Source organism: Octopus sinensis, linkage group LG2 (assembly GCF_006345805.1).
Source record: "Octopus sinensis linkage group LG2, ASM634580v1, whole genome shotgun sequence".
NCBI classification, from domain to species: domain Eukaryota; kingdom Metazoa; phylum Mollusca; class Cephalopoda; order Octopoda; family Octopodidae; genus Octopus; species Octopus sinensis.
Window position 1 is genome coordinate 93,307,272 of NC_042998.1, and position 22,333 is coordinate 93,329,604.

The 22,333-nt window shown below is 37.1% G+C and overlaps 1 protein-coding gene across 1 annotated transcript in view; it reads right to left on the bottom strand.

Moving 5' to 3' along the window:
* The window catches only part of LOC115223821 (cholesterol 7-desaturase), a 206,496-nt gene that overhangs the window by 1,541 nt on the left and 182,622 nt on the right, over window positions 1–22,333 (bottom strand). Inside the window, exons 2-5 of the mRNA XM_029794501.2 lie at window positions 16,320–16,508; window positions 15,307–15,485; window positions 11,462–11,707; window positions 1,198–1,371 (exon numbers count right to left, since the gene is read on the bottom strand). Of these exons, the coding sequence (XP_029650361.1) occupies window positions 1,198–1,371; window positions 11,462–11,707; window positions 15,307–15,485; window positions 16,320–16,508 (788 nt within the window). The remainder of the gene's footprint in view (window positions 1–1,197; window positions 1,372–11,461; window positions 11,708–15,306; window positions 15,486–16,319; window positions 16,509–22,333) is intronic.

Genomic DNA, 22,333 nt, shown 5'->3' on the forward strand with positions numbered 1-22,333 from the left:
TGAATGTTTTTCACATGCCACCAGCACAAGTGCCAGTAAGGTGACACTGGTAATGATTCCGTTTGAATGGTGCTTTTTACATGCCACCGGCACGGAAGCCAGTCAGCTGCTCTGGCAGCGATCAAGCTCGGATGGTGCTCTTAGCACTCCACTGGCACAGGTGCCAGTCATCAAATTTGCGAATTTGATTTGATTTCAATTTCACTTGCCTCAACAGGTCTTCGCAAGCAGAGTTTAGTGTCCACTGAAGGAAAGGTATGCATAAGTGGACTGGTTACACCTCTGGCATAGGCCATGGGTTATGGTTATTATGTTTTTTAAAAAAAGACCAAATATGTTTTAGAGAAATCTCTAAGAAAGCATTAAATGCATACATCATGAAAGAAAGCATATATGCATACATCATGATTCATTTATCTGTAGAGGTGGATGGCTTAGTGGTTAGGGTGTCAGCACCATGATCGTAAAATTGTGGTTTTGATTCCTGGACTGAGTGATGGATTGTGATCTTAAGCAAAACACTTCATTCCATGCTACTAAAACGGTAAAGACCCCCTTCAGTCATGAATGACCATGGGATTGCACCTAGAAAGTCTGGGCAAGGTTGTTTACGGAAGACCAGAAGTTGCTTATGCATACCAGCTTCCCCTCTCTATTCCACTGATGTTATTCAAGGGAAAGGCAAAAGTGATACTGCTTGGCACTAGAGATGTTGCAACTCATTTCTACAGCTGACTGAACTGGAGAAATGTGAAATAAAGTGTCTTGCACAAGAACACAACACGTAACCCAGTCTGGGAATCAAACTCACAACCCTGTGACTGGGAGCCCAACGCTCTAACCACTGAGCCATGTGCCTCAATAGCTATGTGATAAAAAAAATTATCTGTAAAAGATCCAGTGCTTGGCTAATACTTTTATATATCTCGGCATCACAGTATCGACCAAGCAATCAAATTTTGTTATGCACCACTGGTCACAATGCGTTTCACATTGTTTTAGCTTTCAGTTGATGCCAACCCACTGGTTAGGAAAACAGGTCAAGTATAAGATATAAGTAACTTTATAACTCTGCCAGTTATCTGTAAATCAAAGAATGTGAAATATATTTCTTGGAAAAGATACTCTGTCTTGTAATTCTATAGTGTATCTAACAATCAGGTGTATCAAATTAATTCAATTTTTGATGGTACTCACTTGAATAGCTTCTGCTAATAAAAGAAACTTTGCAAATAGTGTAGGTACACTTTTGCTAACATAGATATTATGAACAACTTTCTGCACCATTGGTTCGGTTGGAATGACACTCTGAATATATATTCCTTTACCAAATATACTCCGAAACTCCAAGTAGACAATTGCTGGTCCAATCTGTTAAAGATAAAAAAATTAAAGGTAAATTTTCTGAAGAAAATTAACATAAAATTATGTACAGATGTTTTTTTGCCCCTACTATCATGTAGAAACTACTATCATGTTGGTGTTACCACCACCATTATTATTTCAATGTCTATTTTTCTGTTTGCATGGATCAACCAGAATTTTTTATGGCAGATTTTCTATGGCCATATGCCTTTCCTGTCACCAACTGTCATGTGCTTCCATGGAAGGTGATATTTTCCAATATGCAGGCATGTCTTTACAGAGGATTGAGAACAAATGATACCCTTTGTATGGTAACACATTTTTACAGCTTATGATGCGATGCCAAGACAAGGAGACACATACATACATATATACATATTATATGTATAAAAATACAAACTGGGAGACTTGTCCCAGTTTGTATTTTTCTACATATAATATATATAGCGGCGCCCGTACCCTCTTTGGCCTTGTATGTAAGTACATACATACATACATACATACATACATGTACGCATACAACAACATAAAAGGTTCCACCTACCAAATCCATGCACAAGGCTTTGGTTAGCTGTAGGTTAGAATAGAAAATACTTCCCCACTTGCCCAAGGTGCCATGCAGTGAGATTGAACTTGAAGCCACATAGTTTGGAAGTGAACTTCTTAACCATACAGCCTTGCCTTCACCATGTGTATACAGGTTGTGGCAGAAAGGTTGCCCCAGTTTCAAAGGTTAATAAAAAGCAGACACATGAAGATGCATGAAAACACTTTGCATTTCTATGAAGTTCATTAAATACCATTTTTTTCTGTCTCAGGTAGTACCCACCGAAGCCTGGAATGGAGAGCATTGTTTTTCCTGTATCTTCATGGGGTAGTTTTTTTTTTATCAGCCTTTGAAATCAGGGCAACCTTTCTGCTGCACCCTGTTTATAATTCAGTTTTATTTATAAAGTTCATTATCATCAACAACATCATCATCATTATTATTTAATGTCCATTTTTCCATGTTTGCATGGTTTGGACAGCTTGACAGGAACTCACCAGCCAGAGAGCTGTCCAGACTCCAATTGTCTGTTTTGGCATGGTCTTTACAGTTGGATGCTCTTCCTAATGCCAACCACATTACAGAGTATTCTGGGTCCTTTTTATGTGTGTTTATGTAGCACCAGCACAAGTACATATTACGTGACACTGGCACTTGCAAAGGATCAGCACCAGCAAAGAACTGAGAAATATCACTCAATTATAGGTTCATGCTAAAAGCTTGGAAATGTTTGGGATGGTAATCCTTCATGCATATTCACAGATGAATTTCACAAAAGATATTTAAGATGTGCATATAATTTTACAATGTCCGGGTTTTGAACAAGAAAGGGTTAAAGGTTGTTGAGAGTTTAGCATTCTAAGGTTGGGCACTCCTTTAACAATGATGTCTTGCCACCAATTAATCTTTACTCAATGCAATCTCTCTCTCTCACACACATGCACACTCACACACACACACACACGCACACACACACACACACACACATGCACACACCATCAGAGGCATGGTTGTGTAAAGAAGTTGCTTTGTGACTACATGGTTTCATGTTCTGTTTCAGTGTGCAGTATCTCAAATAAGTGTCTTCCACTGGTGCCTTGACCAAACCAAAGCTGCTTGACTACATATGGTAGATACATGCTGTAAGGATCCTATTAGAACAGTGCCCCAGCATGGCCACAACCTTAGGGCTGAAATATACACAGAAGTGTAATGATATGTGGGCCTTTGGTGATTTTTTCTTCTCCTTTGGGTTTTGCCCTTTCTCCTTTCTGATGAAGAGCTATGCTCAAAACGTTAAACTCTCCTTTCTTGTGCATGTCTTCACATTCATTCTTTTCTTTTTTCTTTCCTCTTTTTCGTTTTTTGAATTGTTTGTTCAATGAATTGACTATATGTGTGTGTGTGTGTGTGTATAGTCAATTTATATATATATATGAAACCCAGGAAGACACGATATGAAGTGGTAAGGACCAATCTTAGGATGTTGGGCCTAATGGAATAAATGACAATGGGCCGAGATGTCTGGCAATATGATGTTCTTGAGAAGACCCCCCTACGTTAGTGAAACTGAGTTCTAGAAGCACTGTGTGTCCCACCCACACTTAAGAAGAAAACTTCTCACACACTCTACCACAACAAACCAAACTACATCTCTACATCTCTACATCTCTTCTCTTATTCACATTTCTACTTTATGCACTATGCTTACCTCCCACTCCACAATCCTATCCACTTGGCCCTGTGCCACTGTATCATTGCTCTCCACTAGACTCTGACCTGTGTGTTCCAGTCACATGCTCTGTCTCATGTATTATTGCTATTTGCTAGTCCCTGACCTATTTGCTCCACCCATACATAACAAGAAAACTTTTTGCATACCCTACTCTAACAAACCAATCTACATCTCTTCTCTTCCTCATATTTCCTCCTTCAATCACTATGCCTACCTCTCACTCCCCAATCCTGTCCTCACAGCCCTATTCCGCTGTATCATTGCTATCCGGTAGCACTCCACCTCACTCCGACTCTATATATACTCAGATTTTTGTCACTCACTCCCCAACTCCGTACTCATTAATCGTACTTTCTTCACAATATCCAGCCACTTACATTATGATGTTCAAACCTCAAAGGTATGCCCTGGCACTTGCCACCATCTATATCTCTCTCTTCCTTTACTCAACCATTTATATTCTGATCCCTGTCCCTTGTAAATATATATTCTGATCCCCGTCCCTTGTAAATATGCCCAGCACCATTTCTGTCCTGCTGTCTCCCACTCTCTCTCTCTTTTTCCTGCACTTCCCTCACGTTGGGTAACAATGCATTTCCTTTGCGGTAGCCACCTGCTTTTGTCCTCATTCCTGCTCTCTCTCTCTCTCTCTCTCTCTCTCCCTCTTCCCATCTCTCTCCCTCTCTCCCTCTTCCCATCTTTCCCCCTCTCTCTCTCTCTCTCTCTCTCTCTATCTCTCTCCAGTCAGCTAACCTTGTAGCTCCTCTACAGCAAGACACCTGTTTCTTTCTCTCTGTCTCATTATCACCTTTCATCATCTAACACAAGATCACCTCCTCCAATGCCCCCTCCCCTCTTAAAAGAGCTTTTATTTTTGTCTTGCAAGTACTTGGTGACCCTGACAGTGCAAGTGCCACTTAAAAGCAAAGTGGTTAAAATTTGGAAGGGCATCCAGCTGTAAAAACCTTGCCAAAACCGACCTCACCTGTGCTTGTGCCATGTAAAAAGCACTAAGTCCACTCTGCTGAGTGGTTGGTGTTAGGAAGGGCATCCAGCTGTAAAAATCCTGCCAAAACAGTTACAGAAGTCTGGTGCAGAATTCTACCTAACTGGCTTTTGTCAAACTGTCCCACCTATGCCAGCATGGAAGGCAAATGTTAAACAATGATGATGATGGCAATATATATGTATGTACATATATATATAATATATATATATATTGTTGTATTTAGGAATGGTCATTTTGCCATTATACATATATATATATATATAAACATATACATATTAATTTATTTGGGGATTTTTATTATTTATTTTATCTGTTTCAGTCATTTGACTTGGCCATGCTAGAGCACCACCTTCTAGTTGAGTAAACTGACCCCAGGACTTATTGTTTGTAAGCCTGGTACTTATTCTATCAGTCTCTTTTGCCAAACTGCTAAGTTGCAGGGACTTAAACACACCAACATTGGTTGTCAAGTGATGGGGGTGGGGCGGAACACAGACACAAACACACACACACACATCAATATATACATATATACATATATATGTATATGACTGGCTTTTTTCAGTTTCCATCTACCAAATCCACGCACAAGGATTTGATCAGCCTGAGGCTATAGTAGAAGACACTTGCCCAAAGTGCCATACAGTGGGACTGAACCTAGAACCATGTGGTTGGGAAGCAAGACTTTTACCACACAGCCATGCCTGCGTCCATTTTTTTTTTCTTGCCAAATAAACACATGCACTATATATTCTTCACTTCAGATTTATCGCTGTTCTTATTTTATGTCCTTTATCTGGAATGATGCTGATGCCACATATAAAGCGCCCAGTACACTCTGTGGAGTGGTTAGCATTAGGATGGGCATCAAGCCATAGAAACCACACCACAGCAGACAAGGGAGTTTCGTGCAGCCCCTGTCCTTACCAGCTCTGGCCAAACTGCCCAAACCATGCCAGTATGGAAAACGGACATTAAATGGTGATCATGATGATGAATGTACACGCACACACACACACATGCATACATGCACACACACATGCACACACACGCACGTATATTTAAATGTATATGTGTGTGTGCATGCTTGAGCAAATAGGATTATGGAATGAAGTTATCAAATATTGTACAACCATTGTGAAGCATCCATAAAAAGACATTTCTCTTCTTGCAGTCAGTTTTCCTTGTTGAAAGTTAGCAGCAACACATGTTATCTAATTAGACAGTGCTTAATTAAGGCAGTTATTGTTATTATTTGGTGCAGGCAAGCTCTAATGAAACAGGCATATGAGTGAAGGTATTTCAATATGGACCCTGAAGACTTTTTAGGATTATTTGACCCTTTTGCATTTAAATAGGTCAAATCCAGCCAAACTACTACATCTGTTTTATGCGCTAACTGGCCAGATCTGGCCTCTTACACCAACCCTACAATATCATTCAAAAAATTAAGTTACCCTGTCGAAGTCTCCAAGCTACAAGATAATGCATTATTAATTCAAAACAATATGAAAAGAATAAGGACATTTGACAAAATAATCTGAATGCCACAGGGTTGAGAGTAAATACACTACACAGTGTCTTATCCTTTATATCTCCAAGACAATGGGGTGTGGACTATGAATATTGAATTTCCCAGATGGAATGACAGTGGATTAAGACTCGAGACAGGTCAGTATGTTATATTGAAGATCTGATAATGGCAGTGTGGAAGATGTATCTCTTAGAGGGTAAAGAAGAAAATGATGGAAGAGGCAGGAGGAGGAGAATTATAATTATTTCTAATTATTTCTGTATTGCACAGAAGAGCTTTTGGCCAGAAGTCACAAGGTAACATTTACAACAGGAAATGAACATCATGCACCTCTTATACTGATGATGATAATGATGGTAATGATGATGGTGGTGGTGGTGGTGGTGGTGGTGGTGGTGTGGTGTGGTGGTGGTGGTGGTGGTGGTGGTAGTTGTGGTGATGATGATGATAATGGCAAAGATGGTGGTGGTGGTTGTTGGTGATGGTGGTGGTGGTGATTGTAGTGGTGAAGATGATGATGATGATGACAGTAATGGTGGTGGTGGTGGTAATGATGATGATGACAGTGATGGTGGTAGTGTTGTTGGTGATGGTAGTGGTGGTAGAGGTGATGATGATTATGATGGTGATGGTTGCGGTGACAGTGGTTCGGCTATTGTTTCTCTTGTTGTCGCTAGTTATGATGATGATGATGATGATGATGATGATTTCTTAATGCAGGGCTCTATCTTAGAAGGTTGCGGAGAAACACTAAATTGAATTAGCAGAATATATTTTTGATGGTTGCTTTATTGATCTTGAATTTAGAAGTGTAGTTTGTTCTGGAGACACACAAAGCATTAAACTGATCAATGGTGGTTCATTAATAGAGTCAGTAGAGCATTGTACAACATACCTTGCAGTATTAGTTACGGGAGCTTTACTTTTGGAGATCAAACCCTGTCACTGTCAAATTTGCTTTGCATCCTTCCAGGGTTGACAAAATACGAAGCAGTTGATTTAAACAACTAGTGACCCTGACCCCTCCACCTGAAAACATTTTAAAAACAGCTATGTGTCTAGTCAAGGACTTTCCTATTCACCACCATCATAATAGTGTTGCAACCCACCACCACCACCATTATTAATACCACTATTGTTATTGTCACCATTACTGCTGCCATTGTTGCTATCATCATTGCTGCTGTCAGTGTCATTATAGTCACCATTGCTGTCATTGCCAATACCTCCACCCCTCGCCACTACCCTCACCAACATCACCACCACCATTACCACAAAACACAGCTGCACAAGATACCCCAAACTCAAAATAAAAGATCATATATCTATTCTTCAATACTGTTGGTTTCTTACTTCACTCTTTTGTTCTTCTATTTGCTTCAGTCATTTGACTGCAGCCATGCTGGAGCACTGCCTTTAGTTGAACAAATCAACCTCAGGACTCATTCTTTGTAAGCCTAGTACTTATTCAATCAGTCTCTTTTGCCGAACTGCTAAGTTATGGGGATGTAGACACACCAGCATCAGTCGTCAAGCGATGTGGGGGGACAAATACAGACACACAAACATATACACACACATACATATACATACATATATATGCAGTGGGCTTCTTTCAGTTTCCGTCTACCAAATCCACTCACAAGGCTTTGGTCGGCCTGAGGCTATAGTAAAAGACACTTCTTCAAAGTGCCATGCAGTGGGGCTGAACTCGGAACCATGTGGCTGGTAAGCAAGCTACTTGCCACACAGCCACTCCTGCACCTTTGGCAACAAATCAATTTTTTATTTTCTGTTAGGAAGTGAAGTATATTGAATTGATCCAAAATATTATTAGTATATATTATTCATTTCATATATATTATTTTATAATAGCATGGATTAGATATTAAATGATGATGATGATAGATAGATAGACAGATAGATATAGATATCGATATATACACACACACACATATATATATATATATATATATATATATATATATATATATATAACACACACACACACTCACACACATGGCAGAAGTAAATAAGCACCCTATAAAACATTGTTTTGCTTATTCTAACTTTTTTTTTTTCTTTATTTCATCTCGTTTCAGGTCACGAGCTGTGGTAATGCAGGGGCACCGCCATATTGTAAAGGTTTATATTTTTTATTAATTGACACTTTTATGTTTCAGGTTCTATATGTGACTGTTTAATCATGCCATGTATAAAAAAAAAACCTCGAACTGTCTGAATTTCAAACAGGCCGTATTGTGGATCATTCTGAAGGTGGATATAGTCAGAGTAAAGTCGCAGTAAACCTTGGGATCCTGCTTTTTACAGTTGATAGAGTGATTGTGCAATTCACCAGAGAGGGGAAAGAGTCCACATCACCTCATCCAGATCAACCAGGGCCTTCTGAGAGGACCCTTCTCTTTGTTAAGAGAAGTATGGAGGATAATCCTCATTGCTAGGCCTCTGATATAGCAGAACAAGTTGATGTCAGTCCCAGAACAGCTGTCAGGTATCTCCACAAACTTGGCAACTATGGCAGAGTAGCGAGAAGGAAGCCACTTCTTCGACTTGCCGACTTCAAACGGAGAAAAGGTTGGGCCAGTGAGATGGTAGAGAGGCCACTAGCATTTTGGGACACTGTCATATTTTCTGATGAGTCCAGATTTGCTGTATTTCCTGATAGTGGTCGAGTGTGGGTCCGGAGACTGTGATAAAAAATTTGAAGTGATAAGTTTGCAGCCAACAATGAAACATGGCAGCTATACTGTGATGGTATGGGGAGCAATTTGGAGCAATGGTTGATCAGAGCTAGTAGAGTGTGAAGAAAGAACTCCTTCCAATCTTCTCCAGTGGTGAAATGATTAAAGAAAACTCTTTATTGATGGAAGATGAGGCTCCTTGTCACACAGCTAAAATGACCTAAGATTTGTTGGATGAGGATAGCATTAAAAAGCTTTCATGGCCAAGCCAGTCCCCAGATATGAACCCTATTGAACACCTCTGGGATATGATGGGCAGGGCACTTCATAAAAAGAACAAGAAAGCATCTTCAAAGCCAGATCTTCTGAGATTACTACATGAAACTTGGCAAGAAATTCTGTAAGGGAATATATGTCATCTGATCAGTAACATGTCCAATAAGGTCTTTGCATTAAAAAATGCAAAGGGCATGTCTACTAGATATTAAATATTCACATTATAACAATTAATAAATAATTTGAATGCATAAATTCAATGATTATAAGGGTGTCAATTTACTTCTGTCATATCTCTATATTTGAAAAAATGATTAGAAATGGTTTTTATAAGTTTACAAAAGGTGTATACTTATAAACATCCAATGATTAAAGTGGAAAAATTATCAGAAAAGCCATTTCTATTCGTTTTTCAAATGTATACTACTGTATCAAGGATTTTCTGTTTCTTATTCTACTATATATATGTGTGTATATATATATATTCTTTTATTCTTTTATATGCTTCAGTCCAATGACTGGGGCCATGCTAGAGCACCACCATTGCGATCATTTTTCCATTTTCCAGCTTTGTCGGAGCGGCTTTTGGTGAAGGATGGAGTTCGATGCTACTGCCCTCTTTTGAGTTTCTTGCTTAGATATTGGCTCATCTGGGATCTCGGCAAGCCAGAGGTCAAGTTCATGTTTGAAAGCATCTACATCCACTCCATGGAGGCTCCTCAGACAGTTAAACAGCTGTAGGCCCTTGAAACTCAAGCTATTGCAGTACATCGTCCTTGCCTGAGATGAAGCAGTCAGCACAGTGGGGACAGCACAGTGACGTCCTGTTTGTGGTCTGGTATAGCTCTTTATTCCAAAGTTTGGTACAAGTCCTTCCAGTATCTTCCATATATATATTTCACTGTATACCTCTCTCGCCATCATTCCAGGGAATAGAGTCATAGCTCTTTCAATCTGTCCCAGTAGCTCAATCGTTCCATTGATGCAATTTTCTTTGTGTAATGTCGTTGGACTGCTTCAAGCTCTGTGACCATAGCTGAGAGCAGTAGTCCAGTTGGCTGAGGATAAGTGACTTCCATAGTGTCATCATAGTTTCTTGGTCTCTTGTCCAGAAGGTTCTCAGAATCCAACCGGCCAGTCTTCTGGATACTGCTACCATTTTGATATGTGTGTGAAATGAGGCATTGTTGCTCATTTCTATTCCATGTTCACGCACTGTATTTTATTCTGGGATCGTTGCTCCACTTGGTCCAACGTACTGATGTTGTGATTCCTAAGCAGTGCTTAACCCGTAGCGGAAGGCCTGGAATTTATTTGCATTAAATTGCATGTTGTTATCCTCAGCCCATGTATAGATGGCCTCTTTCTGTAAGAGCGTAACATCAGAGGTTTCCTTGACTGACTATGCGACTTTTATATATCATCATCATCATTTAACGTCTGTTTTCCATGCTGGCATAGGTTGGACGCTTTGACAGGGACTGGCTAGCCAGACATCACGTATTTATTTAACTGAACTTAAAGTGATGAAAGGCTAATCTACACCAAGGAAATTAGAACTTAGAACTTCAAGAAGTGAACTAGAAACTAGGAACACATTTAAACTGACTCTGCTGTCCATTAGGAATAAGAGGAACGGTTTTTGTGAATAAAAATTAGAAATTATAATATAAATAACAAAAATAAATCTAAGAATGATCTCAAGATATGACTTTGCATTAAAACAATCACTTATATCTGAAACTAAATCCAGTATTATGTGATCACATGATCGACAAGACTGTTGGATATTGTTACAAATCACTGGTCACAATGTGCTTTGCATTGTCATAACTTTTGAATGATGCTGCACTATTGGTTAGGTGAGCAAGCCAACATTCTCCCTGATTGGAAGGCTAGGCTATTGCTGGGTTACCCACTTACAGTTGAGTGGACTGGAGCAATGTGAAATGAAGTGTTTTGCTCAAGGACACAATACGCTGCCCAGTTTGAGAAATAAACCCATGACCTAGAGATTGTGAGAGCAACTCCCTAACCACTAAGCCATGTGCCTTCCCACAAATCCAGCATATGTTGTTTATATACATTGGCTTTCCATACAGTCAGAAATATTATTTTGATGATTAAAGCAAAAACACCTAATTAATTATTATAATTGTTATATGCAACACCCCAAATCTGCATAATACAAAATTTGTTTTTTTTAATTTTAGACCAACACAGAAGTTGACAATGGTTAATTTCCCAAAAGCTATAAAATGGATTTTGAAACATAATCATATACAAATCTTACCTGTCTGGCAAATACATCTAAATTGAGCATTTTAAATGGAACTCCGCACAGATTTAAACAATGTTTTAATGTTATGGAAGCAAGATGACCATCAGGTGGTGGATAGGGTTCCCATGTTGCAGTCCAAATATGTTTTATGAATTCCCAGAATCTTGCATACATGTGTCTTAGATCTACACCAGCTACAAGACCTGGTCCATGGACTTGGTTCAAATGAATCACATCGGCACCATTCAAAGGGATTTCCTTTAATTAGACATTAAAAAAAGAAAAAAATTCTATTAATACATATAAAAATAAAATATTTACATGGAAATATTGTAAAAAATCAAATTACCATCACCATCATTTTAACTTCCCCTTTTCCATCTTGCATTGGTTGGATGGAGTTTATTTTCTCCTGGCCAGACATGGTTTTGCAGAATATTGGAAATGAATGATACTGCTTGTATGATGGTGAATCTCATTTATAACTATCATACAATGTCAAGACAAAGAAACACACACACACACAATGAGCTTCTTATAATTCTATTTATCAAATCTACCCACAAGGCTTTGGCTGACCTAGGGCTACAGTAGAAGGTACACTTGTCCAAGACATCATACAGTGGAACTGAACCCAGAATCATGTGAATGGGAAGCAAACTTTTTAACCACACAGCAGCCACACCTAAATACAAAAGAATTACTGCAACAAAAAAGTAGGTTTATTTTATTAATAAATGAAGCTGTCCAGAGTCTCTTAGCTTAATGGTACAGAACACTCACTGGAATTTGAGGGGTTCAGGGTTTGATTCCCTGTGGTTTGCTAGCCATTTTATATTGTGCTGGTGCCATATTATAAGTACTGGTGCTGGTGCTGCATAAAAAGCACCCAGTACACTCTGCAGGGTGGTTGGTGTTAGGAACCATGCCAGAAAAAACAATGAAGCCAGCTCAAGTCAAACCATCCAACCCATGTCAGGATGGAAAACAAATGTTAAATGATGGTAATGGTGATGATGAAGAAACACTGTTTTGGAGAAAAATATAAGAATATAGACAAACAATAAACAATGAGTGTGTTTACTGGACTTAATAATGTCACACTGCCAAAACACATAACTCTAAAAACAAGGTTACAATATGTTGTTTATTTATAGATTTGTGTCAGATAAAAGATCATAAGAAATGGTTTCCCATTTAAATACAACTAGCAGTATAGCCTGGCATTGCCCGGGTATGTAAGAGCCCCTAGTAGGCAACGACTAATCCCAATCTAGTCCTTTCCCTCTAGGGAACGAAGGCGCATGTGTAGGTTGCAATGTCTTCTCTTCACTCGAATACTTCTGTGTATACGATGTTCCTAGCTGTCCCTAGCTGTCGAGTTGTGTCCCCTAGACAGAAAATGTGTTGCATATAAAAAGCTTAGATTCTCGACCCCATGTCGAATTTATCGATTTTTTTCAGAACTGGGGGAACTTCTCAAAATTTTTGCTGCGTTAGTTTTGAATTATGACATTGGGCTATGTGTGTGTCAAGTTTCATCAGAATCGGTTGAAAGCCGTGGTCAGGGTGAGGGTACAACCTGACAGACACACAGACAGACAAACTGCCATTTATATATAGAGAGATTACTGACATTTCAAACCTATTTTGACTTTGTTGCCGTGGAAGGAATTCCATGCTATTGTGTAATGAACCACATTGGTTAAGACATTTGTTAGATGTTATCAGTTCGACTGGTATCATATATCCAAACTGAGATATCACTGTCCCTACCGCCGCCACCACTGCCGCTACTGCTACTGCTGTTACTACTACTATTACTTCATAATACTTATAGTGAGGTCAATGATCTCATCATACGCTGAAGAGACCTGCTACTTGTACTATGGAAACCAATACATCCTGTTCCATGGTTGGATTGTTGGTGACTAAACCAGCTCCCCCATTTGAGTAGCTTGCTATTCATATGAAAAAGGTGTCTAGCCAACCAGCAGGACTAAATGCAAGACTTGTCAAAGGGCAGACAAGCTCCTTGTGGGCCAATGGCCATCTAGTTGTGGAAGGCAATGGCAAACTGTCCTAATGTCTCAAACACAAAGAGAAAGTCAGAATGAAATAATACTATGGCTCCACTAAATGGGTGTACCTTCACTTAACAGGGAAGACTTACTGTAGAGCCATCATTGTGCTCTAAAAGTGTATGATACATGACAAAAGATAGCATAAAATTACTAAACTGTCTGTAACCAAAACAAAGCTAAAATAAATTCAAAGTGTACAGAGAATTGGAGAAAGATGAAAAGCAAAGTTAAATGAAATAATTTATTATAATTTATTCAATTAATGCCTGTTTTCCCATGTGTAGAGGCACATGGCTTGGTGCTTAAGGTGTTGAACTCATAATCATAAGGTTGCTCCAGTACCCTCATAATCATGTTGCTCCAGTACACTCAGATGGCAAAAATGAGTACTCCTGCAATGGACTGGAGTCCCATCCAGGAGGGAATATATGAGACACAGAAATTGGGAAAATGGCTCTAACAGGTTATATGATTTGGGGAAGGTCTTTTCCTGTGCTTAGCAAGGTTTGACTGAGAAGTATTTGAGGCAAGATCATTATAGTATGATGCTCTTCCTGTTGCCAACCCTTTCCTGTTTTTCAAGAATGGGAATTTTAATTCCAGAAGAGTTCAAAAGTACAGGAACAGTGAGATATTTATTGATATCTACTGATGCAGCTCAAACTTGATCACAAATGAGGATGCCACTACTTGCAGCTAAGCTACAAACAACATGATCATTTGTAGCATAGCTCATCAGAAATTATAAACATTCTAATACACACACACATGCACAAATATGCACAAAACAGGTGTCTTTTGACTTTTATCTTCCAAATCCTCTCACTAGACATTAGTTGGCCTATGGCTAAAGTAGAAGACACATGTACAAACTACTGCACAATAGGTTTGAACTCAAAACCACATTATTGAGAAAAGAACTTCTTAAATATACTGTCATACCTGTATCTACCGAGGGACAATAAATAATATATGTATTTCAGGTAAGATCAACCAGGAAAGGTTGGAATATTGCTTGAAATATTTTATATTATTTTTTTTACACTTTTACTGGTTTTTGCTCTTTAAACTGTGGCCTTGCTCTGGCACCACTTCAAAGGATTTAGTTGATGAAATTGACCACAGAACTTTTCTTTTTAAAATATAGAACTAATTCAACTGGTCTCTATTCTTACAAAATTGCTGAGGTATAGGGATGTAAAGAAACAAACACCATTTGTCAAATGGTGTCATGTAAATACAAAATATGCAGAGACAAGACAATCAGCAACTATAGATACACCCAATACACACACACTCAAACACACGTGCACACACACACACACACACACATGCATACACAATATGATGGGCTTCTGCATAGTTTCCTTAGTCAAATTTCCTCATAAAGCATTGGTCAGCCTGGGGCTATGGTAGAAGATTCTAGCCAAAGGTGGCAAGCTGGCAGAATCATTAGCACAGCAGGTGAAATGCCTAGCGATAGTTTGTCTGTGTTTACATCTTGAGTTCAAATTCCACCTAGGTCAACTTTGCCTTTCATCTTTTTGGGATTGATAAATTAAGTACCAATTGCATGCTGGGGTCAAAATTTCGGGCCTTGTGCCTAGAGTAGTAAAAAAGATCCTTGTCAAAGGTACCATGCAGTGGGACTGAACCGGAAACCATGAGGTTTCAAAACAAATACCACCATTGTCGCACCTACTACTATTGTAAAACATTTAATATAAAACTGAAAAATTAAATTTAAACTATATAAATATCTGGAAAATATACCTCAATATGGGCATTAACATGATGCTCTGTGCGTCCTTTGTAGGTCCAGTTGCCTTTGACTATGTCTTCAATTTCGGGAATAACCCATGTTGGTTCCAAGCCTTCAGCATGATACCAAAGATATATCCATCCATTAACATCTTGTATAGGCCATGACTTGACCTGCGCCACATCTGGTACTAGTAAAACAAAAGAAGGAAAATATTATGAAGTAGGATGAATCAGATTATTTTGTATGGTATACACATGTAGAGAAAATGTTTAATTCAAACATGTGTCTTCATTAATTATTTATTTTATTAATTTATTTTGAAATTGTTGAACAAAGTATCATTTGGTACATGTGTTTTTTGTTTTTAATGAGTCTATCACTAGTTCACTGTATTTCTGACAGTGAGAGTGATAAGGGAGTGTTTGTAACTCGATGCTGGACAAAAATTGTAAGGAACATCATTCAAAAATATGTAATTTTTTTTGTTTTTTTCAGCAATGTTTACAGACACAGCAAAAAGAATAAAAAACGGTCATAATAATAATGCACAACCATCCATCCATCCATCCATCCATCCATTTGTCTCTTTGTCTGTCCATCCATCCATCAACCTATGGTTAAGAAGCTTGATTCCAAACTATGTGGTTTTGGATTCAATCACAGTCCCATTGCACAGCATCTTGGCCAAGTGTTTTCTATGACAATATATTCTGGTTAACAAAACCCTTGCAAGTGGACTTGGTAGATGGCGTCCAAAAGAAACCTGTTATATTTGTATGTATGTAGCATGTATGTATGTATGTATGTACATACGTAAGTACATATGTATGACGTATGCATGTAAGTGTTTGTATCTAGTCATCACTTGAAGGTTGCAACTGAGTGTCATCTTCATATAAGTGAATTTGTTGTTTCCCCAGAGATATAAGAAAAATGCTTTTCACATAACAACATCATTGTTTGAAAACTGTTTCCACTTATTCTTCATAGAAAGTAACAAAAATATTAGAAGAACACTTACTTTTATCAGCATAAGGAATATATACACATTTGCCATCGTCTCCACGAAAGCGCCATCCGTGAAATGGACATTCAATACAATTGCCAAGAACTCTTCCTCCTACAGCCAAGTGAGCTCCAAGATGTGGACAGTAAGCATTCAAAGCATGAGCATTCCCTTTTTCATCACGAAATAAAGCCAGGTTTAAACCTACAGAAACAAAAAAAATTATTTTGTATTAAGAAGTAAAATTATTGCATTTCTGACTGGCTGAGAGAAAAATAGTAGTCATTTGTATCTACAGAATGTTTCTAAGATGATGGAAACTTCATATTCCATTTAAATTTATGTGTTAAACCTCTTATTATACTTCTGTTGGAATACAGCACCTTTGTTAATTAATTTTGAAAATAATGAGTAATTTAGTAAAATAATTTTGTCGTTGTTTAAGTTTATGCATGGAAAAAATTAACATGAAATTTTAATGGAAGATTTTTATTTTGGATCGCATTAAAATTATGATGATAAGAATGAAACAAAAATGTTATGATTCCATTAGATGTAATCTTTTCAATTTTGTGTTATTGTCTTGAAAGTAGTTGCATAGCATGGGTAGAACTGCAGGGCTTGTCAGCCTAGGGGCAAAATTCTTAGGAGCACAAAATTTCAAAAGAAAAATGTGAAATCATCATCCTCATTTAATGCCTGTATTCCATGCTAGCATGCGTTACATGGTTTGTCAGGATCCAACATCTGTTTTGGCATGGTTTCTACAGCTGGATGCCCTTCCAAACACCACCCCAAAGTGGTAAAGATAAATAAAATGTCGTAATATAAGTGCAGGCGTAGCTTTGTGATAAGAAGTCTGCTTTCCAATCACATGGTTTTGTGTTCAGCCCCACTGCATGGCACCTTGGGCAAGTGTTTTCTTCTATAGCCTTGGAATAACCAAAAGTCTTGTGAGTGAATTTGGTTGTCAGAAATTGAAAAGAAGCCTATCATATATAAATATGTATACATGTGTGTGTGTGTGTGTTACTAGTGGTTGTTAGCAACAAGAAAGGCATCCAATCATAGAAAAATCCACCTAAGCAAGTTCTGTCTAACTCATGCCAGCATGAACAAGTGGACGTTAAAGCAGTAATGATGATGTGTAATAATATATAGTAACAATAAGTAATTACTGCAGAAGTAACAATAGTAATAATAACAATAGGAAATACTTGCCTTGCTCTGGGCAATAACGGCAAAGAATTAATGTTTTGGATGATAAATGTTTATGTGGAGAAAGTTTGATAATTTGCTTGGAATTGTCTTCGTTTGGTTTGTAAAGAGGACAACATGTGAAATGGATATTTTAAGTTGATTATTTATTATCCATTACAGTGTAATTAACTTTAATAAACATTAATTAGGCTTCTATTGTTCAAAGTCATTAAGACTAGTGGAATTTTTTAAAATAAATCTCTGATAATTTTGAGTATTATAACAGCAATCCATACTGCATTTATGGGGGACGAGGTGGAGCAAATCATAAAACAATTTTTAATGAATAACAGAAGGAAAAAGAGAAAGAAAACATGGATAGTGAAAGTATTATGAAAATGATCTTTAATTTTTACCAGAGAGAGGAGAGAGAGGAAGGAAAAGAGAGAGAGAGAGAGAGAGAGAGAGAGCAAGGGAAACAAAACATGAACAAAAGGGAGAGAGAACTAGTGCTATGTCTAACATAATAAATATTCTCATTGTTTTAATCTTTTCTACAGAATCCAGCCTTGCCTACCACTACCACTGATTCTGTAATTAATTTTCTTATTAGACTGTAGTTTCTCACACTACTGTGTATCAATAAAAGGTTTTGAAGTTAGCATGTCAAAAAGCTAATGGCCAGAGAATAGGCAAAAGGATTTATTTTGATTTTATTGTCAGTGTGGCAGGCCTGAGAGGAATTAATTTTCACGTGTATCATTTTACCATCATGGTTGTTTATAGTACTTTCACCCCAGGTCAGCAGGAATGAAAATAAACTATGAGATTTATTAATTGACACTGTGAAAAGTTTCAAAAGTGCATGTGCGCATGCTCACACTTGCTCTCACTGCCCCCACCTCTCTCTTAATCATAGACTCACTGAAATATTTAGAAATATATAAGTATGAATGGTTAGATAAGTGGAGGCCCATGGCTTAGGGGTTAGAGCAGTGGACTCATGATCGAGAAATCATGGGTTGAATATCAGACCAGGTGATGTGTGTTTATGAGTAAAACACCTAAACTCCATGGGGCTCTGGTAGAAGGTAATGGCGAACTTCTGCTGAAGGCAAAGACACACAAACAAACTCACACACTATATATATATCATTACAGATATAGGGTAAAGAATTATTAATTTGATAATTAATAAATTTTACCAAGTAGTTTCGGTATGGAAAAAAACTTGTACAAAAAGTTTTTTTTATATAATTATAAATATAATTACATTTAATTATATATATATTCTTTTCTACTCTAAGCACAAGGCCTGAAATTTTGGAGGAGGGAGCCAGTTGATTCGATTGATCCCGGTACGCTACTGGTACTTAATTTATTGATCCCCGAAAGGATGAAAGGCAAAAATCGACCTCGGCGGAATTTGAACTCAAAACGTAAATACAGATGAAATATATACATATATATATATATATATATACATCACCATGATCACCGTGACCAACCAGGCTATCAGATGTTGCTACACAAGGCTGGTCACAATGCGCTTTGTTTTAGCCTTCAAATGATGACACCCTGCTGGTTAAGTGAGCAGGCCTACAGAAGAAAGAGTGAGAGAAAGTTGTGGCGAAAGAGTACAGCAGGGATCGCCATCACCCCTTGCCGGAGCCTCTTAGAGCTTTAGGTGCTTTCATTCAATAAACACTTACAATGCCCGGTCTGGGAATCAAAACTGCAATCCTACGACCACGAGTCCACTGCCCTAACCACTGGGCTATTGCACCTCCACATATCTATATCTATATATATATATATATATTATTTATGTAAAGGTCACAATACATGTACTAAAGTACTACTAATAGTTTCACATGTTGGGAGAACTCAAACATATTCTTCAGTCACAAACCACATATCATAACTCACATATATACATAAGCAGTCTTGTCACCCTCCTGTAGTATTTAAAAATCTGATAGCTAATATTAATAACAAGGCCCTAACCAATAGTTGCTTCAAAGATAGATTAATATATAATCTCTCTAATAATAAAAATATTAATAATAGATCTAGTGGCATCGAAGATAAAGTAGTACTTAGATACTCTCATATTAATCAGCATAAGAAACCTAAAATTAGGCCAAGGAAAATTATTTAGTTCACCCCTCTCTTTTCCCTTAATGTAAAAACTAACATTGGTAAAAGATTCCTGTCACTCCTAGACAAACACTTTCCAGCCACTTACTGATACAGGAAAATATTTAATAGGCGTTCTGTGAAATTATCATATAGCTGCTGCCCCAGAATGAAGAGTATCACTACACATAGTCAACACCAAGAACTTGAAACCAGCTGCAATTGTTGTGACACAGGATCCTGTCCACTTAACTAATGATGCACGATTAAATCTATCATATATGAAGCAGAAGTTATTACAACCCAAAATGATAATACAACTGATAAGAAGATCTGTACTGGATTATGCGAAGGAGAATTTAAAAATCACATAGCCCCATATATACATGCATATATATATATATATATATATATATGTAAAAGAATACAAACTGGGACAAGAACGCAAAACATTTAGAAGACGATATATATATATATATATATATTATATATATATATATATATATAAGGTTATAAGGTGCAGGTATGGCTGTGTGGTAAGAAGCTTGCTTCCCAACCACATTGTTTCAGGTTCAGTCCCTCTGTATTGCATGGGAGGACAGAATAATAAGTAGAAAGATATACATGTGTGGGAGTGGGGGGGGATTTGTGCCTGTGTTTGTCAACGAGTGCTGGTGTTTTTATGTTCCTGTAACTTAGCAGTTTGGCAAAACAGACCAATAGAATAAGTACCAGGCTCTTTGAAAAATGAAAATAAGTATTGGAGGTTGATACATTTGACTTAACATTCTTCAAGGCAGAGCCCCAACATGGCTGCAGTCAGATGACTGAAACAAGTAAAAGAATAAAAGAATACAGATATACATATATATATATATATATATATATATATATATATATAGATAGATAGATAGATAGATAGATAGATAGATAGATAGATAGATAGATAGATTGATATATAGATGTATATTATGGAGATGTACTTGTATAGCAAGTGACCTGATCTGAGATCGTGGGCTGGAACGAAAACAATTGCAGCGTGGAAGGTGTTTATAAGCCATTTCAGAACCACAAAAACTGTTAGATTCACATTAACATTTAAATTTAATTTGCCAAAATATTTTCATCGCTTTGAGACAAAATTCCGTGCTGCATCTGAGAAAGTAACAGTTTTATATATATATATTATCTCAGAAATTTTCTCCATGACAAAATACAGTGACCAACTTACCAAATATGCCTGAAGTATATTTAAACTAGTAAGAAGTTTCCTTCCACCAAATCCATTAATAAGGTTTTGATTCGTCTGGGGCAATAGTAAGAAGACAATTGCCCAAGGTGCCATGCTGTGGAACTGAACTCAAAACTATGTGGCTGGAAAGCTAACTTAACCACACATCCACACTTGTACCTATCTACCTTTAAAATGTACAAAAATTATATATAAAATAAAAGAGAGGGTATGTCAAATCAGCGTGAAGGTATCTAGCCTAGCATAACACTATATAAGTATATATCTCACACAACAAAACATTTACTTCGTTCCAGAATGTACAATGTGGTGTGAGGTCAGACTGAAATGTAACATAACGACTAATATGCTGCTGAAAGAGAAGGCCTCTCACAAACATTTGATTGCCTAACTCAAAATCATCAACAAGAAGACTGAACTAACTAGACTAAGTTACTTTGTTTATTGTATCTGTGCCATTTTAACTAATAAATCCTCCACCATCATGCATAAATTAATTTATCTTGAGAAATTCCGTAGGGTTCTATAGAAAAAAATATATGCGAGTAAGGCCAAGTTGGTGGACTTTCAGCAGTAGTCTGTAACATTTTAATGCTTGTTATGACATCTCAGTCATCAACTAAACACTGTGACAACTTCGGATTGTTTAGTCTCAGTAGACTTTCCAAACTAATACTACTTTGGGTAGATTTTTTGCACACCACAAATGACGTACAAAAGGTCTTATATACAATGCCTACACTACACATTTATAATATACATATACATATTTATATATATATATATATATATATATATATAATATATATATATGCAAGTATGTGTATGTATATATATATATATATATATATATATATATGCATGTATGTGTATATATATATATATATATATATATATATATATATAGATAGATAGATAGATAGATAGATAGATAGAAGATAGATAGATAGATAGATAGAAATATACAAGTATGTATATATGCATGTATATATATATATATATAATATATATATATATATATATATAATATATATATATATATATTATATATATATATATATATATATATATATATATGTATATATAAGCCATGTCTTTCTGTTTGAACTTTTTGAAAATCAGTGTAAACTGTGAAACCAGTTAAAGCCTCAAATATTTTCACTATTCTCAGTGCATTTTCAACTTATATTTTTCCTATATATATATATGTATATATATATATTGACACCACACACATATATACATGCACATGCAAACACACACACAAACACACACATGCACACACACACACACACACACATACACACACACACATGTGTGTGTGTGTGTGTGTCTATATATATGAATGAATACATACATATATATGTATGTGTGTTGTGAGGGCGCGTGGCTTAGTGGTTAGGGCATTCGGCTCATGATCGTAAGGTTGTGAGTTCGA